The 20,335-nt window shown below is 41.8% G+C and overlaps 1 protein-coding gene across 4 annotated transcripts in view; it reads left to right on the forward strand.

Annotated features, from left to right (window-relative positions):
* Positions 1-301: 301 nt before the first annotated feature.
* LOC134226923 (calcium channel flower) overlaps positions 302-20,335 on the forward strand; it is a 36,615-nt gene continuing 16,581 nt past the window's right edge. For all 4 annotated transcript variants that reach the window (XR_009983578.1, XR_009983577.1, XM_062708038.1 and 1 more), the window contains exons 1-2: positions 302-688; positions 856-976. Coding sequence is in view for 2 of the 4 variants with exons in the window: in XM_062708038.1 (XP_062564022.1) it covers positions 686-688; positions 856-976 (124 nt within the window). In the remaining 2 variants the exon portion in view is untranslated. The remainder of the gene's footprint in view (positions 689-855; positions 977-20,335) is intronic.

A 20,335-nucleotide genomic window follows, 5' to 3' on the forward strand; every position in this document is an offset into this window, starting at 1 on the left:
ACAATAGAGGTTGCTGGCGTTTAATCATCTTTCTCTTTTAAGCGCAAAGGAAAGATAGGATTTGTTTTTCATCGGAAACGTTTCCCGATGAAAACAAACTCTATTCTTCCTGTGCGCTTGAAAGATAAAGGTGATTAAACGTCAGCAACCTTTATTGCTAAAAGTTGAACTTGTTAACTTTCTTATCGTTCAAGTTTACGAACGTGAAAAATCTCCGTGCAAGCGTTATGAAATTTTCGCACACCCCTGCCAAACTGACAACAATGAGAGGTCACTGTCAAAAATCGATTTTCGCTGCCAACCGCACGAAAGCAAAACACAAAACTTTCACTCGCATTCGCAAGAAGATCTTTGCAATCGCAATATTTCGCGACAAGTTTTGTCCGTTTTATCGCTGAAGTCCATCGGTAAACCCGCTCCGGTGTCGCGTTTTGGTGAATCCGCACAACGACGTGTGATGCGCTAACCGCGAAAATAACGTTACGTGAGTGATACGTGGGGAAGACAGGTTGAACAGCAATCTTCCGGTGTTCCGTCGTTCTTTGCCTTTAGTGTATTTGAATTCGTCATCATCATCATCTGAGAATCATCATCGGCTCAGTTTTGCCAGCGTAGTTTCAATTTTCACCTTCGTCTTATCCGCAAATCAGCCCAGAGCACTAGCAAGCAAGCAATACTAGAAGAAATGGTAAGTGAAATGAAGAGCCCGATCGATTTCTGACCCCCATTCCGTCGGTGGGGGTGGGGTTTTCTTAAGAGGCACTAGGGGAAGGAGTGCAAGAGGTCGTACACTTGTTTATCGGATTTTTAATTGATTGGATTCGATCGGTTTTTTTTCGCTTTTTTACTTTGTAGTCTTTCACCGAGAGATTAGCTGGGCTGATGGCCCGCCCCGGTCAGGATAACGTTCCCCGAGACGACGTGCCGTGGCATCTGAAGTATGGCGGTCGCGCTGTTGGAATTGTGGGAGGATTCTGTAAGTTTGGAAAAATCTTCGCTCACATGATAAACAATCTTTTGTCATCCTAAGCATTTTATCAGGCACTATGGGATAATAACTAAACATTGGTCTATATTTCCTTCTACATGTCAATGAGTTAATGCACACGTCAGAATCAAAAGTTATATTTTTTGAAATCAATAAAAAAAAACCTGATTAATCCACCTAGCGGAGATGGTGCCTTTCTCGTGCATTATAAAAATAGTATTTTGGCCATTACTCTTGAGCCCATAGTCCGATCTGGCCCATTTTCAATAGGAAACAATGGGAGAGTGTTCTGCGTCGAATGCAACTTGTTGCGAGTAAATCGGTTAAGGATATGTGCCTGAAAAATGAGTGACATTTTTTTACTCAATTTTTCTATAAAAATGTGGTATTTTGGCCATAACTTCCGAGCCCATAGTCCGATCTGACCAATTTTCAATAGGAAACAATGGCAGAGTATCCTGCGTCGAATGCAACTTGTTGCGAGTAAATCGGTTAAGGATAAGTGCATGAAAAATGAGTGACATTTTTTTTGGGTGGGTGCGCACAGACGCACACACATACACACAGACATCACCTCAATTCGTCGAGCTGAGTCGATCGGTATTTAACACTATGGGTCTCCGGGCCTTCTATAAAAAGTTTGTTTTTGGAGCGATCATATAGCCTTTACCGTATACTTAGTATACGAGAAAGGCAAAAATTGAATACTTTTTAGAATTATGTAGGGGGAATGACGGCTTTGGCAGGTTTTGTTCTATTATTGTAGATCCAGTTGAAAACCGAACTGAGCTCTCGCGACTATTGCATTTTCTCCCATTTCCTAATGTCGCAACTGCTTCGCGAGTGGTGCGCATGTTGGCGCATGGCTATGGCATAGATGCGCACTACTTGCAATGCAGTTGCAACATCAGGAAATGGGAGAAAATGCGATGGTCGCGAGAGCTCAGTTCGGTTTTCAACTGGATCTATCAACAATATTGTCAGGGGGGTTTTTGTTGACCAAATTTTATGAAATTTGGCCACAATATTCTTTGGTATGCAAAGGATGTTACGGCCAAATTTGAGCATAATTGTTATAGAAAACCCGCTACCAATATTAGAACAAAACCTGCCAAAGCCGTCAATGCCCCTATTTAGCAATTCTTGAAAAAAAAAATGAAGCAAAATACTAACCGTCTAAGACGAGTTTAGTACTTTCCATTTAATTCCACTAAGTTTTGTTATTTTTGCAGATACGTATTTCGACTTCAACCGTGAGGTCGTCTTCAGTGTCTTGTACTTGACTCGAAAGTCTTGACTTGAAACTCGATTCAAGTACAAGACACTGAACAAGAGACACTCACATTTGAGGTTGATATACGTATCTGCAAAGATAACCAAACTTAGTGGAGTTAATTGGAAAGTACTCAACTCGTCTTAGACGGTTGAATACATTCCACCAAAAAGAGCTTAAAATATTTTTTCTAATGAAGCAAAATAATTTAAAGTCGTTCTCCGATTTTGGGATATTATTGAATATGATACTGAACACATTTTTTGCCTCTCTCATACCCTATTTTTCATTGACAACAATCACGGCAAAGTCAACACCATGCATGCAAAAGCCCAAGTCTCAAATAAAATTGGTAATCAAAAACCTAGAATAATCCACCTAGCGGTGATGGTGCCTTTCTCGTGTGTACACTTTACGTTAGGGATTTTCCTTTAAATCAATTAACTCGCAGAATTGCTACATTTCAACTCAGTTCTTTATTGCATCTTTAGCCTTATTTATAACTTACATGCTAGCCCTACCTACCGTTATACTATACACACAACATGCGCGTTGTTGTACTAACTAAGCCAATGTCACGCGACAAAGAAAAACAAAAGCTTCTCCTATAATAAAGCTCGACAAAGCTCAACGCTTTGTCACGTTTTATTATATGTCTATGTTTTATTATGTCTGTGTCGCGCTTCTTATGTGTTTATGACCAGAGCGGATGGCCCTGGTCGTGAAAATGTGACAAATAACTGGGGTTTTGGTGAATTTTACAAATAACTTTGGGTCTTTGGGTCTTATAAATAAATTAGGGTCTCTGCACGTGTATTATAAAACAAGAAAAGCACATAAGAAAGGTCAAAATTGCTCTTTAGGGAGATAGACTCAGTTATTCCCATCAATTCACATTTATTTGCGTTTATTTAAATGCATTGCAGCAGTTCATGAAAATTTTTTTTTTCGATTTCGAAATTTTTTTTCCAAGTGGGAAAAATAGTGTTTTTCTAATAACTCCGGAACCCAATGCCCGATTGGGCCAATTTTCAATATCGAAAAATAAGGATTCCGCGTCGAATGCAGCTTGTTGCAAGCAAATAGGATAAGACTAAAAACAAAAAAGTGTGCCTCACATTTTTTTGTACACACACACACATACAGACATCACCTCAATTCGTCGAGCTCGAGTCGATTGGTATATAACACTATGGGTTTCCGAGCCTTCTATCAAAAGTTCGGTTTTGGAGTGATCCTATAGCCTTTACGTATACTTAGTGTAATACGCGAAAGGCAAAAATCTATCATGTTTTATGCAATAAGATGAAAAATAGTCTCCCATTCGCTTTCAAAGGTAAAGGTGAAGCAGTTATAGAAAAGACTTAAATTCGATGCAATTTTGACGCAATTTTCAGCGAAAACATTCTCGGCGAATATGTGGAACGATGTGATTCTCCTATCATAAAATGAGTTTAGTACTATTGCTTTTATGTCCACCACGTTATAATCTTTACAGATACTTATTCCAACCTCAACTATAAGGGCTTCTTAATTGTATCGTACTTGACTCGACTTGACTCAAGTACGAGACACCGAAAACGGCTTTACTTTTCAGAAAAATATATAAAGCTCTTTTAGTGGAATGTATTCAACCGTCTAAGACGAATTAAGTACTTTCCACCAATTAATTTTCGATATCTTTGCAGATACGTATTTCGACCACAACTGTGTGGCCGTCTTCAGTGTCTCGTACTTGACTCGACTTCGAGTCAAGTACGAGACACTGAAGACGGTTTACTTTTCAGTTCAAAATACGTATTAGTAAAGTACAATCAAGTCCCACTAAAAAGCAAAAAAAAATCTTTAAACTGCAATCATTTTTACAATTATTCAAACAAAACCCTAAGTAATATCAGCAACAAATTCTAAAGAAATAACTTTTGATTTTATATGAAATAGACCCAATGTGCGATGAGGTGTGGAGCTATTTACTACCACTCGACTTCGAGTCAAGTACGAGACACTGAAGACGGTTTACTTTTCAGTTCAAAATACGTATTAGTAAAGTACAATCAAGTCCCACTAAAAAGCAAAAAAAAAATCTTTAAACTGCAATCATTTTTACAATTATTCAAACAAAACCCTAAGTAATATCAGCAACAAATTCTAAAGAAATAACTTTTGATTTTATATGAAATAGACCCAATGTGCGATGGTGAGTAATACCAAAAAAACGATAAAGACTGTTTCTAAGCTTAAATCGTAATAAATGAAATGTAAACAAACAACAACAATACATAATTAAATGTCGCCATACGGCAGGAAGATATAATTATAGGCTTAACTTCTATAAATGAGTTGCAAAAGTATCACAAAGCGGCTCATTCACAGTAATGCATTTATTCTATACGTTGGCAAAATTAAAAGCAAGCAACTACTAACCATTTCCTAATACATTGTCAGCGTTACTGCTAAACCAACAGTGACGTTTTGCACACATTGTCAGTATTGATAAGATAAGAGAGACACGACAAACCTCCACAGATAAATCTTCGAATTAACAAATTAGTGCTTTGTTGATGTTGAATCATCAACTCGACTGGAATGAATGGTGTGCTGATTGGAATAATTTTGTATTACCGTGCACGCACCTAACTTTGCGCAATTTGCGGTTATTTTTGTTAGAGCGTTTTAATTGAATTTCGAAATATAAGTACAACTTGTCAGCACAATATACATGTTATTAGAACAGTGCATACATTTTGCCGGTGGTAAATGACACATTTTTCATTTTAATAGTTGAAACTTGTACTGAAAACAGTGAAAATGACCAAATTGGCGTGTTCTTAGCACAAATGACAAGTGATGGTCTACTCGAAAAACTGTGTTTTTTGTAAATTTTTACATTCGGTGACAACTGATTACACATGGATCCAATAATGATAATATTGTTGAAGCCATCTCATGAGAATTTGGTTTGTTATTTAAATTTTTCGTTGAAATATGTCATGCGCAATGTTAGGAACCATTTTTCAATACAGTGTACCTAATTTTGCGCACAAATCATATTTCTTCGATATTTTCAACATTTATGATATACCGTGACCTGCCCTAATTCAATATGTTTGAACATTTAACCAAACAATACGATGTCCATCATAGCCAGGTTCTGATTTTTGATGAAAACCACGGTATAAAAGGCGATGCGCGGAATTGGGGCAGGTCACGGTATACCTCATCGAAAAAGGGTTTGCACAAAAAAGAACTAAAATGAGGCTGTACATCCACCAATAGACGTGAAAAAACATACTAAGTATAAGTAAGGTGTTTACTTTGAAGTTCAATTTACTATTTATTTCAAATTTTTGTACCAAATTTAGTTCTCAAACAATAATATGATAATACAATAATCCAGCATGGAAACTATTTCTGGCGGAGGCTACTTTCTGTAAGTTGCACGAGTTGATTAAATTTTGCATTTCCTTAACTGCGCAAAGTATGGTGCGTTCACTGTACAATCATTATTCGCTCATTGGGTTCTCGTTGCTCCTACGTTTAGGCACAGGTTTATGTACCCGAACCGGACTAATCACATTCAAACACATAAAATTGAAGCGCTAAATGCATCTCATTCCTGGCGCGATGATAAACAGAAAAACCCTTATTGATTCACCTAGTGGTGCTGGTGTCTTTCTTGTGCATTAGATTTCTTCGGAAGTGTCTATGATTTTACTTAGGGATCCTATAATGAGAGATATGCAAAAACTTTTCCAGACGATTTAGCAACGCTGTTACTTTTGTTCGCAAACGCTTACAGCACTTGTCGCAGCGCAAAATGTTGAAGCTTGTGTATGACTTTGCATTTGATAACAAATTTAAATATGTTTGTCTGTCCACTAACAGTGTTTAAATAAACATTGTTACTATAATAAAAGTGCAATACAAATGAGCGAAACACAAAACATGAACTAGATAACTTCTACTCGCGAAAGTAAAACAAAATGTTTATTCGATGAAATTTTTCTCGAAATCTATTTCATAACAATCTCAATACCTTTCAATCTGCAACAATAACAACGTTCATTTGTCTAGATTTGTCTCAAGTTTTGACAGTTATCAATGCTCGATTGGCTCACAATGGCCGCTTTCGCATATCTCTCATTATAGGATCCCTAATTTTACTTAACTTTGTAGGCGTTACGCTGGCGTGTTTAATCTATTAATACAAGAATAAATTTTCAAAACGTTGCGTTTGTAAACAAAGATTCAAATGTCGATTTGACGAATCTGATAGCACTTCGACGCAAACCAACGCCATCAACAGGTAGCCGAAACCTTCACCTACCTATTGATAATGTTGGTTTGCGTGGGAGTGCTATCAGATTCCTCAAATCTACGTTCGAATCTTTGTTTACAAAAGCAGATAAGTCGTTTTGAAAATTTTGTCTTGAATAAATCTTTTGAATTATGAATTAAAATGTATGGTGTTTGTAACAAATTCCCTTTAATATTGAAAATGTTATGGAAATTTTTTTTTCTGATTTGTTTCAAAGAAAAAGTTGGCTTTATTAAGCCATTTTATTAAGCCATTTTATGAGACAGATTCGAACAGCTGATCGAAATTTTGAGTCGACGGCTCGGTCTTTGTTTTGGTAAATTTGCACACTGAAAACCAAAACTACCCAAAAGTGGGTTGTTTGCACTCAAAACCGTGGTTTGGGCCAATAACCCAAATTTGAGTAAAATGGCTTTTCTGGCACTAGGTAGTTTGCCTTTAATCCCATGTAAACAATTTACCCAAAGCTGAGTTTAATTTATGTAAGCAAACCTTAATCAACCCAAAATAGAGAATATTGAATTTACTCAAATTTGGGTTATTGGGCTGAGCAAGCTCGGTGAGGTGTTTGCATCTTGCTCTAGTTTTGATAGCAATCATGGGAAAGAAAGGGAAAACTACCCAAATTTGGGTAAATTTTCTCTGCGATATTCTCATGAGTGCGTATATTGAACTCAAAGTTTGGGTTGATTTATCTGTCCGTGCATGTAAACCATCATCATTTCGTCATCATCATCATCATTTCATTTCATTTTCGCAAATGTTCCTTGTAAAATGTAAATATTAGTGTTTGGTCTCCTGTCATATGACGCCATTTTATAGAAAGCTCAAATGACAGGAGACCAAATACTAATATTTACATTTTACAAGGAACATTTGCGAAAATGAAATGAAATGATGATGATGATGACGAAATGATGATGGTTTACAAGCAAATTTACCAAAACAAAGACCGAGCCGTGCACTCAAAATTTCGATCAGCTGTTCGAATCTGTCTCATAAAATGGCTTATTGAACCGCTGCCCAAGATTTTTTTATGTACAGGTTATCCGACTTCGTCAGTAGATGGGAATAACCAGCGCGGGGGGGAAACATACATTTTCAGTGCAAAACGTAAACAAAGGAGCATAAATTCCATACAAAAATCCAAGATGGCTGAGTTGGGGATATTGACAAGTCGGATAATGATGATAAAAACGCATTTACATCGTGCGACCCCCAGTCAGGATCGATCGCCGCTTGCTCTTGGCGCGAAATGATGTTCGCCCATGTTCGCCGCTTCTTCTAGGCGCGAAAAGAAGGAGAGAAAATGTAATAGAATAAGAAGGTACAGTTTGAATAAATTTGTCGACCAGTTAAGACGCGTGTTTTTGATTCACCAACATATCTCCCGAAAATTAATTCTTATAAAAATATTCAAGAACATTTTGGTCCATTCGTACCGGATAACCATTCCGTGATGGTCTTTGGTTGATTTGTGGTGAAATTCCGGATAAAATCGCGAGAACTTTGGATTTCCACCGGTTGGAAAAAGCTATCGGCAAACCGGCCGATTGACGCGTATTGCGTGTTGGTGTTAGTGCGTGCGCGAAACATGTTCGATCGTGTTCGACACGCGGTCGAGTGAAAAGTGGAAAATTCTAGAACAAAACTGAAACTGTGAATCTGAAGATAAGTAAATTGTGGGTCTAATGACCGAAGAAACTCCTCAAATCCAACGGAGTATTATCCCAAGGATCCTTCTGGAAACTGCAAGTGAGCCGCCGGTGAATAATCTTTCGGTGCAACAACAGAAACAGGAACAAAAACGCAAGGAAATGTCGAAGAAGCTCGAGAAGATTCTCGATCATCGTGATTTGGCGAAGGAAAGAATGCTCCGGATCCGTGAGGGATTGGCTGTGGCTAACATCAGCATTCATTGGCTGCGACTACAACTCGAAACACTTCGTCAGTGTAACGATGAACTGCAGAAAACGTATCTGGATATTTGTGACCTTGTTCCAAGGGATCAGCGTGAAGGACACAAACAAAGCCATTTCCAGGACGAAGAGCTGCACGCTGAGCTTTTTGTGAACATCCAATCGGAAATTGCAAAGTGGAATGCAGCTGAAGAGGAGAAAAAGCGAGGGAATATGAGTGCCTTAGCTCCGGCATTTGTTCCGCAGCAACCGGTGGTAGTAAATAGCTCCACACCTCATCTGCACGTACCGCTGCCAACATTCGATGGCAGTCTCGAGAACTGGTACTCGTTCAAAACCATCATGAGCAGGTACCCAGTCATAAAGCTGTACCACTTAAAAAATTCTCTCGTCGGAGGTGCAGCAGGGAAAATTGATCAAGACGTGATCAACAATAATGATTACGAATCAGAGTGGAAGATGCTCGAAGACACCTACGAAGACGAGCGACTCATCATCAACACCCACATAGACGCTTTGCTAGCACTACCAAAGATGAATAGTGAGAACGGTAATGAATTGCGGAATTTGCTTGATATCTGCACGAAACACGTCGATGCATTGAAGAACCGATCGTTACCAGTCGAAGGTCTTGCCGAGATGATCCTGCTCAATGTCATTGCCAAACGCCTTGACAAGGAAACACGAAAACTATATGAATCGCAAATCCCGTCAGATGAACTGCCCACCTACACCGAGACGATCGATTTCCTTCGAGAACGAAGCCGTATACTCCAGAAGATGAAAGGCTACAACGAACTACGTCCATCAGTTTCCACGAGACAGAAAGGTAAACCATCCGACATCAAGCCCGTCCAAAGCAGGAATTTTGTGCAAACGTCGAATCAGTCCAAGGAATCGTGTGCATGCTGTGGAAATGAACACCTAATCTACAAGTGCGACGTGTTTAAGGACATGACGATAAGCGAGCGATACATCAAAGTGAAGCAGACTGGCCTTTGCTTTAATTGCCTACGACGAGGCCATCGTACTGGAGAATGCAATTCGGATAGAACGTGTAAAACATGCAAACGAAAGCATCATAGTTTGCTCCACGAGAACAAGACCACAGCTCCACAATCCGCAGTAACATCATCAGTTCCAGAAGAAGATTGTGAAGTCGCTGGACAAGCATCAGGAAGTGTCAACTGTGCTCGAGCGGCAACGACAAAGCAAGTGCTTCTTTCGACGGCAAAGGTAGAAGTATATGGTTCCGGGAATAGCCGCCTAGCATGCCGAGCTTTGTTGGATTCCGGATCTGACTCGCATCTCATCAGTGAAGCATTCGCGAGGAAGTTGAATATACCAATGGAGCGCGTTAACATTCCAATCAGCGGAGTGAATAATGCTGCGACACGAGTTAAGCACAAGCTTCATACCACGATTAGCTCACGTGTCAATCCATTCGTCGTTGATTTGGATTTCCTTGTCGTACCGACGATAACTGCGAATCTGCCCATCACCAAGGTGGACGTGCGTTCTTGGATCATTCCTGCTAATCTTGCGTTGGCAGACCCATCGTTCCATACTCCCGACGAAATCCAAATGATTATCGGTGCTGAACTATTTTTCGACCTGATCAAGACCGGCCGCATGAAACTTGCTGAAGGAACGCCTACGTTAATCGAAACACAGCTGGGTTGGATTGTTAGCGGTCCGGTAAAGGCGATACAAATCGGCCCCACACATGCAGTTTGCCAATTGAACCACATCGATGACCAACTAAATCGCACCCTTGTGAAGTTTTGGGAACTCGAAACCTGCATAGAAGCATCTCCATATACGCCAGCGGAACAAGCCATCGAGGAACACTACGAGCGAACGACTTCACGCGACGAAAGTGGTCGGTACATTGTCAAACTGCCGTTTAACCAAAACAAGAGCCAACTTGGTGACTCTTTGGAAACGGCACGAGTACGATTCAACCGACTACTGAGATCTTTCGCAAACGACGAGAAGAAAAACGCTACACCGAATTCATGGATGAGTACCTAGAATTAGGCCATATGGTGGAAGTGCATGACAAACCCGAGGATTGCTACTTCTTACCCCACCATGCTGTCTATAAGGAGTCAAGCTCTTCGACAAAGATTCGTGTAGTTTTCGACGCTTCGGCTAAGACAACATCTGGTCTATCATTGAACGACGCTTTAGGAGTTGGACCAACAGTGCAAAACGATCTCATCACGATATTATTACGATTCTGCTGCTACCCTGTGGTACTGACAGCGGACATTCCTAAAATGTACAGGCAGGTACAAGTACACAAAGACGACAGGAAATACCAGCGCATTTTGTGGCTCAACACGAACAACGAGATGGCAACATTCGAGCTAACCACCGTGACGTACGGTTGCGCCAGTGCACCCTATCTGGCAACGCGAACATTATTGCAATTGGCAAAGGATGAAGTTACCGACCTACCACTTGCATCAAAAGTCATTGAGGACAACAGCTACATCGACGATTTTCTCACCGGTGGTAGGAACGAACAAGAAGTAATAAAATCTACAAGCAACTAACTGAGCTTTTACGACGAGGAGGATTTGGAGTGCACAAGTTTTGCTCCAACAGCAAAGCTGTGCGAGATATCATACCACACGATCTCCAAGAGACTCTTTCCAACTTCGAAGAAGCCGATATCAACAACGTGATTAGGACTCTTGGCCTTATTTGGAATCCCAATGAAGACTACTTCACATTCAATGTCATCTTATTGGATGGTAGAGTAGGAAACACGAGGCCAACCAAACGAAGCGTACTTTCTGCGATTGGACACCTATTCGATCCGTGTGGATACCTCGGTCCTGTGACGACGACAGCGAAACTGCTGATGCAGGACTTATGGAGGCTCAAATTGAATTGGGACGACGAGCTTCCTAACGAGCAAAACGAACTGTGGACCACATTCCGAGAACAGCTTCCATTGGTTAACGCGCTACGAAAGAAACGGTGTGTAATCACAAGTGAGGCAACAACATTGGAGCTTCACGGATTTTCGGACGCTTCCCAGCGTGCATACGGGGCAGTCTTGTACACTAGGTGCATCTCCCCTAATGGAACTGTGAGCGTTGAGCTAGTTTGCAGCAAATCGAGAGTGGCTCCCTTGAAGCCAATGACTATTCCTCGTCTGGAATTATGCGGAACACTGCTTCTGGCACGTTTGGTGGAGAAAACGATTTCGGCGATGAAAATACCTTTCTCGAAAGTGACACTCCACACTGACTCACAAGTATGTTTGAGTTGGTTTGCAAAGTCACCGCTTGCTTTGAATCAGTTTGTTGCAAATCGTGTTGCTACAATACACGAGCTAACGCAGGACTACAAGTGGTGTTATGTGCGAACGTATGACAATCCTGCCGACATAATTTCCCGTGGTGTACTACCGGCAGAACTATTCGAGATGGAACAGTGGTTCAAAGGTGCACCAACTCTGTGGCTGCAAGACTCTTCTGACAACGTTGAAAGAATTTATTTGGATGACAATGAGCTGCCAGAACTTAAGCCGGCGTTAGTTGCAACTGCCGTACAACGACCAATGTCATTGGACTTGACAAGGATGAGCAGTTTTCGCCGCCTACAACGTGCGTGGGCGTATGTGTTGCATTTTATCAAAAACGTGCGTACGAAGGTTCGTAACACTTCCGACTTGCAAGTGTGTGAAATCGCTGAAGCAACACAAACTATACTGAAGCTCGTGCAGAAGGAGGCGTTTGATGAGATTTTCGATGCTATGGTAAAGGGTAAGCAGTTAAAGCAGTACCGAGGTTTAGCTCTTTTCATCGATAAGGATAGGATCATCAGGGTTGGTGGTCGCCTGAAATATTCATCGATACCCTATGACGGCAAGCATCAAATATTGTTGCCAGAAAAGCATCACGTGACTGAAATTCTGGTTCGTCAACTGCACATCGATAATTTTCATGTTGGACAACGAGGATTGTTGGCTATTCTACGCGAACGCCATTGGCCCATCAAAGCAAGGTTGCTAATAAAACGCATCGTCTCCAAATGCTATGTCTGTTTTCGGCACAATCCATCGCCGGTGAACCAGTTCATGGGCGACCTCCCAGACTACAGGATTACACCTTCACCCGTTTTTTCGAATACTGGAGTCGATTATGCCGGCCCAGTATATCTCAAGGAAGCTGGTAGGAAGAAAACGCTGTACAAGGCTTATATCGCAGTGTTTATTTGTTTGGCCACCAAGGCCATTCATATTGAGGTAGTATCAAACTTGACCGGAGAAAACTTCATCGCTGCTCTACAACGGTTTATCAGCCGACGTGGTATGGTGAGTAATATGTATTCCGACAATGGAACTACATTTGTTGGTGCGAATCATGAGCTAGCCGAGCTGCGCAGAATATTCGAGGATCAGGCACTTCAACGAAAATTGAACGATTTCTGTACATCCAAAGGAATTGTATGGCACTTCATCCCGCCACGTAGTCCGCATTTCGGTGGTATATGGGAGGCGGGGTAAAATCCGTCAAACATCATTTGAAGCGTGTCGTCGGTGAGACCAAACTAACGTTCGAAGAAATGACAACATTTCTAGCGCAGTGTGAGGCCATCTTGAACAGTCGTCCATTGATTCCTGTATCGGATGACCCGAACGACATCGAGGTTTTGACCCCATCACACTTCCTTATCGGACGATCAGCTTTGAGCATTCCGGAACCGTCATATGAGGATGTGAAGGTTGGTCGATTGGGACGTTGGCAACATATTCAGTTAATGAAGCAGCATTTCTGGAAGCGCTGGTCAGCTGAGTATTTGCATTATTTGCAATCCAGACCGAAGTGGAATAGTGAAGTTTCGAAAATCGATATTGGCGCCGTAGTCGTACTGAAGGACGATAATGCACCACCGCACCAGTGGCGATTGGGACGCATCGTGGCTACACACCCTGGACAGGATGGCATTGTGCGAGTCGTTACAGTCCGTGCTGACTCAAAGGAGTTTCGACGAGCGGTAGCAAAGGTTTGCTTCCTTCCAAATGTTGATCCGATGGACTCAACGGGGGGAGTATGATGATAAAAACGCATTTACATCGTGCGACCCCCAGTCAGGATCGATCGCCGCTTGCTCTTGGCGCGAAAGGATGTTCGCCCATGTTCGCCGCTTCTTCTAGGCGCGAAAAGAAGGAGAGAGAAAATGTAATAGAATAAGAAGGTACAGTTTGAATAAATTTGTCGACCAGTTAAGACGCGTGTTTTTTGATTCACCAACATATCTCCCGAAAACCAATTCTTACAAAATATTCAAGAACAGATAACCTGTACATAAAAAAATCTTGCCGCTGCCAGCAAAAGTTAGGCGCATGAGTAAGCACCGTTACAAGCATGTTACATTGAATAAATTTTACAGGAGACGCTTTTTTCCAAAAATTTCAAAAATAAAATTCAAATTTGCTATGTACCAACTGTACCAACGTGTTATAACTGATGTGCCTAAATATAGTAATGAGAAATATGCGAAGTTTTTGACAAATTTCAAGTTTGGTGGAACAAAATGCATATGTACCACGTACCACTATTAACGGGAACAAAATGCAACAGAAACCGAAAATCGTTGCCAGTAAAAGTGGTACATGTACATTTTGACGTAGAACTACGTCTGTCTTTTCTATATTGGGGTACACACGATTGCAAAAAATTGAAAATCCTCACGAAAATATGATAGACTTTGAACGTTAATATCTCAGCCGTTTCCCGATGGATTTTCAATTTTCTTGGACCATTCGATCAAGGAAGAGTCAACGCTTCATACCCGATGTACACTGAAATCGTTTGTTACGCGATTATTTTTACAGGAATCGTTTTTTATGCGATTTTTTATTCACGCGAATTTTTGGATTTCCGCATTCCTTTAGACATACTTTGGGATTTACGCGGTTTTTTACGTTGTTTTAATTTACGCGGCGCATATCTTCCGCGTAAAAACCGACTCTAGTGTGCTGCCGTGAATCGCATATTTGTCCCATATGAATAGGAAACCCAGCAAAGATGGGACAGATATGCGATTCACGGCAGTGTGTTACAATATCTATGTATGATAATATTTACTATTAAAAACTTGCTAACAGTTTAGCACTTGGTTTCGGTGAATCAGTCAATCTCGTAAGTGCATCGTAAGCTTCTTCTTCCATAGCACTACATTCCAACTAGAACTTGGCCTGCTTTTCAACTTAGTAATTTATCAGCATTTCTTTAGTTATTCATTGAAAATTTTTTTTATGTCCGCCATTGCAGGGCTTTTAACTGGTGCAGTTCGTTTATGCTAACTTAAACGTGCGTTTTCCTTGGAAAGCTTGGGGCATTTGACGATAGCTTCTTGCTTACGTCTGTTGATGCAGTAGAGGTGCTCGGAATTTTCTTCGCTGCTGCAGTGAATGCGTTCTGGTAAACTTTCTTTGGCTCGTTTTTGCTGATTCGTAGGTGGTGTCGATGCCGGACTAAACGCTAAGTCCGACGCAATTCACGTGAAGAAATAATTATTATTATCAATCGAAAACAGATTCAGGCTTGGCTTGAAAAACGCTTGCTTTGGTCTCATCGCACAGAATAGTCGAAAACCTGTAGATTACATACAGCTACGTAGTTCAACGTCACCTTTGCGTACAACCCGATTGGGCTGAACCTTTGAGTTTTTAAAATTATTTTAAACTGCAGTAAACCATCTTGATATTCAAAATTGGATTAAAATCTGATGTGAAAAAATCCATGTTGTCAAATTTTCTTTTCAATGAGCTGATTTTAGTGGGTAGAACTGTACATGTACCACTTTTCCTGGCAACGAAATTGCCATTGTGATATATACCAGAAATTAAAAAGGGCAGATCTTCAGATATAGTTGTCAAAAACTACTTTTTCGTTATTCCCCTTCTAGTTCTTTGCAGAAAGAAGCCGTTAGTGTAAAAAACACAAAATCGATGAAAATGGTTTTTGTACCACTTTCGATGGCACCTGTTCAATTGAGGAACGTATAGAAGCATGTTCCAAAAAATCTTCTCAGAAAAGCAAAAACGTATAAATTTGAAAGGATTTCAAAAATTTCTTCAGTGGAATTTAAATAGCATTTTTATACCTAACGTACTAATGGCCCTACATTCCAACTGGAACTTGGACTGCTTTTCAACTTCGATTTTTTACTATATGAGAAGTACCTATAAGAAGTCCCACATTTGGCTTCCTTTTTAATTTTCTGTGTAAGTTAATTTAATATGTTGTCGAACACATGTATCACTTTTATATTAAAATTCCTTGAAGACGATAAAAAGATGAAGGGTGGGCACGTTGTATTCGCTGCATTTCTGCAATACCTGTCGTACGGCGAACACCTGGTCTGTGGTAGAGCGTTCACCCACAAATCCCGCCTGGTACTGCCCCACGAACTCTCTTGCAATTGGTGTTAGTCGGCGGCATAAAATTTGGGAGAGTACCTTGTAGGCGGCGTTCAGCAATGTGATTGCGCGGTAGTTGCTACAATCCAGCTTATCGCTCTTTTTGTAGATGGGGCACACGACACCTTTCATCCACTCCTCCGGCAGAACCTCATCCTCCCAAACCTTGGTAATTACCCAGTGCAGCGCTCTAACCAGTGCCTCACCACCGAGTTTAAACAGCTCTCCTGTTAGTTGGTCAACTCCAGGGGCTTTGTTGTTTAGCTGACCGATCCTGGATTTCCTGGAGATTTGGAGCCGGAAGTCGCAAGTGCTGCGCGCGTGCTCCTAGGTAATGGTAATGAACATACCGCCACCGTTGTCTGCCACTCAGATCATTCAGATGCTCTTCGTAGTGCTGCCGTCACCTTTGGATCACCTCACGCTCGTTTGTAAGAAGGTTTCCGTTTATGTCCTAAAACATATCGGGCTGTGGTACGTGACCCATAAGTGAACGGTTTAACTTCTCATAGAACTTTCGTGTGTTATTAGCGCGGTACAGTTGCTTAGTCTCTTCACGGTCTCGATCTTCCTGCTCGCGCTTTTTCCTCCGAAAAATCGAGTTTTGTCTGTTCCGCGCCCGTCTGTATCGTGCCTCGTTCGCCCTCGTGCGGTGCTCGCCCATGCTACATTCTTCTCCTCAACAAACTGCTCACATTCGCCATCATACCAGTCGTTTCTCTGAACCGGGAGCACAGTGCCTAGTGCAGCGGTTGCGGTGCTTCCAATTGCGGATCGAATATCTCTTCAGCCATCTTCAAGAGATGCTGCGCCTAGCTGCTCTTCCGTTGGGAGTGCCACTTCCAGCTGCTGCGCGTAGTGTTGGGGTAGTCTACCGTCTTGTAGTCGCCCAATGTTTAGCCACGGCGGACGACTCCGACGGGTGGTGTACACCGTCGAAAGTTTTGAGCGCAGACATTATGCAACAAGGTAGTGGTCGGATTCGATATTCGCACTGCGGATTCAATACAGGCACTGACCGCCAGCTAAGGGTTGCGTACTTAGCTGGTAATATAGCCTGGGCACTGTTGTCCTTCTGACATCAGCTAGAGTGAGAGGGTGCGTCCTTGGGGTCTGCCTAGGATGTGGTGGGGTTCGACAGTGGGCTCTGTTGAACTTCTATAAAAAGCTGCATGCATCAAAGCGACCGTGTGCCGCTCAAAGCGCACTAGCCTAGTCCTGGTGTTGGGTGGGACTTTAAACAAACTTGACCTGACCGATCGAGCGTCTGTTCACCAAGGAGGTGCGGCTCTAACAGCGTCTGTTTTGGCATCCAGCGGCTGAGTATGAAAAGCTATTCCCCGGAAGCTATACCTAAGATGGCAGCCCCATCCCGGTGGATAGGGAACCTTGGGCCAACATCCTACTGTTCCCGAAACATCAATTTGTTCGAGAATCCGATAATGAAAGAATACGGACTGATTTTACGGCGACGACTCTTAGCGCGAAACAACGGGCACGAATAGGAACATGGAACGTTTTAACCCTAGCCCAGCAGGGTAAATTGGCACAACTTGTCAATTAGGCACGCCGCATGAAGCTTGAGATCCTAGGACTGAGTGAAGTCCATTGGCCAAACTTTGGAAAACACAGAACGCCGTCGGGACAAGTTCTGCTATACTCTGGTTTACGAGGTGAACACGCTCCCCGGCATCGCGGAGTTGGCTTCCAACTAAGCGGTCAGGCTCGTTGCCGATTATATCGAGTCGTATTATCTTCTATGTCGTTCGTAATGGTTCTTTTTAAAGGCGGCTTATTGGGCCTGCGCAAACCTCCTGTCTCGTCGGAGGGCCGTCGTGTCAGGTCTGTTTAGCGTCCCACCTAACACTAGGACTTGGGCTTGTGCGCTTTGAGCGGAACACGGTCGCTTCGGCAGAGCCTACTTGCGGATACATGCAGCTTTTTATATAGGCCACAACATCCACAACTCGCAGATGGCCTGGGAAGGGATCGTCAAGCCATTGGACATAGCCCCTGCTGCCCCCCGACTTCGAAGCCGCATATGACACAATCGATCGGGACCAGCTATGGCAGCTAATCCACGAAAACGGATTTCCGGATAAACTGATACGGTTGATCAAGGCGACGTAGGATCGGGTGATGTGCGTAGTTCTAGTTTCAGGGTCCTAGAGTCTCTTCGAAACGCGCAGAGGGTTACGGCAAGGTGATGGTCTTTCGTGTCTGCTATTCAACATCGCTTTGGAATGGGTAATACGAAGGGTAGGGATCGACACGAGTGTTACGATTTTCACGAAGTCCGTCCAGTTATTTGGTTTCGCCGACGACATACATATTATGGTTCGTAACATTGACAGGATAGAGGAAGCCTATATCAGACTGAAAAGCGAAGCTAAACGAATGTAAGCCATCCACCCCGAGTTTTTATTGGTGGTGACGAAATCGAGGTGGTTGAAGAATTCGTGTACTTGGGCTCACTGGTAACCTCCGATAATGATACTAGTAGGGAAATTAGGAGACGTATCATGGCAGGAAATTGTACGTACTTTGGACTCCGCAAAACGCTCCAATCGAACAGAGTTCGCCGCCGTACCAAACTGACTATCTACAAAACGCTTATTAGACCGGTAGCTATCTACAGACACGAGACCTGGACGATGCTCGAGGAAGTTCAACGCGCACTGGAACTTTTCGAAAGGATGGGTGCTGCGTACCATCTATGGTGGAGTGCAGATGGCGGACGGTACGTGGAGGAGGCGAATGAACCACGGGTTGCATCAGCTGTCGGAAGAACCATCGTTCCATCGTTCACCCCGCGAAAACGGAGGACTGCAGTGGGCCGTGCACGTTAGCCAGAATGTCGGACATTAATTCAGTAAAAATGGTTCACGACAACGATCCGACGGGAACAAGAAGGCGAGGTACACAGCGGTCAAGGTGGATCGATCAGGTGGAGGACGATTTGCGGACCCTCCGCAGACTGCGTGGTTGAAACGTGCAGCCATGGACCGTGCTGAATGAACTTTTATGTATTGCACAGGCCACTCCGGCTTTAGTCTGGTAATAAATAAACCCTGATTAATCCACCTAGCGGTGTTGGTGCCTTTCTCGTGCAACAAAAAATGAGTGAGTGCTTTTTAGCGTGTTTTGCGCATAGAAAATTGTATTTCGACCATAACTTTAGAGGTGTCCACGCCGATTCAAATATTCAATGGAAACTCCAAAGGCTCGCAATTTCCATATAATTTCCTGATAGATCTCTACAACATCACGTTGAAACTCCAGAGAATTTTTCGTGAAGATACCAATTATTTCCATGAAAATTCCATACAATATCTTGTTGAAATTATGAATAGCTCTCCGTAAAAAATAAGCGTGAAAATTGCGAAGGAGTTCCCGTTGAAATTTAAAAAAAATGAATTTTTAAACAGAAAAGAGTCGTTCGGCAGAAAGCCACAAGGCTGAAAGTTGTTAGGCCTAATATGTCGTTTAACCGAAAAGACTATTTGGTAGAAGCCTTCCCGAGCAAACCGATAACTTTTTTTATGTTGTGAAATCATCGACTATGTTTACTTAATTTGATATCTTTTTGGTCGTTTTAACGGTTATAAGTACACAGTTTGATGTCATATCATTCAAATTAGTAATCTACAGCAAAATGAGATCAAAATGTGTAATCAATCATAATGATTTATACATATTTGAAAACAAATTATGACTCAATTTAATGTCAAAATCAAAATATGTTTTCTATGTGATCTCATTATATTTTCAGACTTAGCTAGGTTATCTAGCCTAAAGTTATTTGGCCGAGAATGTCATTTGGTCGAGCAGTTCCTTTGGCTAAAAAAATCGTGAATATCTCCTTCGGCCGAACTAGTCGTTTGGTAGAAAAGGACTTTCGGTCGAAAGTGTCGTTCGGTTGAATTGGTCATTTTGGATATTTTCAAGACAATAACGGGAGAATCTTTTGATTTTCGCCTCAAAATTTTAACGAAAGATTCCAGTTTTTCCAGAATAGTTATTCAAAAACTATTTTCAGATTCTCCACGGAAACTACTTTCAAGTATCGAGAACTCTTTAGAATTACCAAGTGGAGCTCTTTGAATTTACCAAGGAAAGTTGTTTGGGATTCATATGAGAATCTCTCAGTTTTTTCACGAGATGTTGTTCCAAATTTCTATAGGAAAATGTTCGGAATATCCACGGAATGTTCCTATTGAGTTTCTGTTGAGTATTCTTTGAAATTCACACAGAAAATTGTGACTGGTAAAAGAGATGCTTGACGTTTACTTCCCCAATCTAGATTATATAAGACGGTTAGTTTTTTTATCCTTTATTAGAGTGATTTTTTTGCAGGGAGAAGTTCATCACTAAACGGCTAGTTTGGCAT

Source organism: Armigeres subalbatus, chromosome 3 (assembly GCF_024139115.2).
Source record: "Armigeres subalbatus isolate Guangzhou_Male chromosome 3, GZ_Asu_2, whole genome shotgun sequence".
NCBI classification, from domain to species: domain Eukaryota; kingdom Metazoa; phylum Arthropoda; class Insecta; order Diptera; family Culicidae; genus Armigeres; species Armigeres subalbatus.